At 37.6% G+C, this 1,952-nt stretch overlaps 1 protein-coding gene across 1 annotated transcript in view; it reads right to left on the bottom strand.

Annotated features, from left to right (window-relative positions):
- The window catches only part of LOC107083616 (angiopoietin-related protein 3-like), a 15,621-nt gene extending 14,733 nt beyond the window's left edge, over positions 1–888 (bottom strand). The window contains exon 1 of the mRNA XM_015372980.1: positions 382–888. Coding sequence (XP_015228466.1) covers positions 382–888 — 507 coding nt within the window. The remainder of the gene's footprint in view (positions 1–381) is intronic.
- Positions 889–1,952: the final 1,064 nt, after the last annotated feature.

Below are 1,952 nucleotides of genomic sequence, written 5' to 3'. Positions count from 1 at the left end.
AAAAGAATTTAAAAAATATAAACAAATAAAAACATCTTGAAAATAAGATAAAAAATGGTTAGAAAGTAAAAATTTGTTGAATTAGAGTTTCGATAAATATTTAAAAAATAAAATATAGATACCGGTAACAAAATTTGAGAAAAAAAAAAGTTTTGCTTAAAACATCAAAGTTTCATTTTTGGATTGTCTTTTTTTTTTTTTTCATTTAGAAACATTTTCTTTGTTTGGAAAAATAATGGAACAAAATTGATGCATTATTTATGTAAACATAGAAAGAATTGGTTTGCTGGAAGTCAAGTCTTTTTTTTTTTTTGGCCAAATCATTAAAATAAGACTTCAGAAACATTTCATTTAATCCTCTCTGCACACAAGGTCACTCACTCTGAGGCTGCTGATCTCTGCTATCTGCGTCACCGTGGCTCGGCCCACAACCAGCCTGCTCAGCTTCTCTTCCAGACTCTCTACTTTGTTCAGGAGATGGCTTTTCTCCTGCAGGATGGTCTCCATTTTAGAGTTGATCGTTTCAGACAGCTCCCTGATTTCTTCATTGTTTGTGTTCAGCACCTCTGCAGTTTGTTTTAGCTCCTCCTCCCCCTCCTTGATCTCACCGGCTAACGCTGACAGCTGGACAAAGGAGCGGTCGAAAATGTTCAGCTTCTGGAAGATGGTGTTGATCTGCCCCTTTGTCTGTTGCACAAACTCCCGCATGCTCTGGCCAAGCTTCAGGAGGCCGTTGGACAGGAGACGTACATCGTCCAGAGGAGCAAACAGAGAGCGTGTTTCAAGTGGAGCTTCATGGTGCAGGACTGGAGGCTCTCTGGGGTCACAGAAGACAGAGACGGGGGAAAAAACCAGGAAGAATGCTACTGGAAGTGGTGGAATTCTCATTTTTCCCCCTGGCATTGGTCAGATGTATCCGGTGGCTCCTGGACAAAGGGCTACCGGGTGAAAATCCATTGCTTTATCCTCTGAGTGGGATCCGGTCAATAATTAATCCTGATCAATAGAACAGCACTTGTGTAGAGTAAAAAAAAAGAACAAAGTTACTGATTGACACATTTCGGGTTTGATTTCAGGTGCCACTTAAAATACAAAAATATCACCTTTTTCCCCCACAAAAGAAATCTGTCCATTCCAGTAAAATCCCAACATTTGCTGCAAAGTTTTAAATGTAAAGGAATTTATATAAAGCAGTCTTTTTACAGAAGCTGGACAGTCAGATATTAGTGTGTTTACATTTTCATCTGCTTTCCTTTAATCAGAACAGTAAGTGCAGAGTTTCTATCCTATGGTTTGCCTTTTTTTTGCTTACATTTTTAGGACCCAGCTTTTAAACGTCACCGAGGCGACAAGAGAAACAAGGCTTTGCAAAGCATGTAATTATTCTGGGTTTGGTGATGCTTCATTGTTTAGAACTAGATTTTCCCATCCCTCCCAATAATGGTGTAATATCCTAATGGTCCACGGAGGGAAAAAAATCTCCTATTTATTATTTTATACATATATTGATTTATTAGTGCTGCTTAGTTTTATTCATTCAGGCCTCAGAGCTGCAAGGCCACAACATGTCTAAGAGACAGGGGGATGTTTAACCTATTAGGGAGCATTTGGGATAAAATAATCAGTTCTCATAACATCTAGACTCTTTCTCAGGGATTATTTCATAACATTATGAGTTATTTCCAAACTGTCTGTCTTTGTTTTGTGTAGAAATGTGTGGAGACCTTCTCAGCCTTTCTGCAGGGTTAGTTAGTGAGAGACAAACTATATCTACTCAGGACAGGGCTGAACACCATGCAATGCATTTTACTTTGCATAGTAAAATTAAATGAAAACTGAATTAAATACATTGATATCCATTTATTTAATTGGACTGTATGAATTAAAGCTACAGTGTGTAATAATTACAGGGATATACAGTCAGAAATCTAATATATTATACATAACTATGT

Source organism: Cyprinodon variegatus, unplaced genomic scaffold, assembly GCF_000732505.1.
Source record: "Cyprinodon variegatus isolate N-32 unplaced genomic scaffold, C_variegatus-1.0 Scaffold79, whole genome shotgun sequence".
Classification (NCBI taxonomy): domain Eukaryota; kingdom Metazoa; phylum Chordata; class Actinopteri; order Cyprinodontiformes; family Cyprinodontidae; genus Cyprinodon; species Cyprinodon variegatus.
The sequence above is the reverse complement of the archived record's forward strand: the minus strand, read 5'-3'. Positions and strand labels throughout refer to the sequence as shown.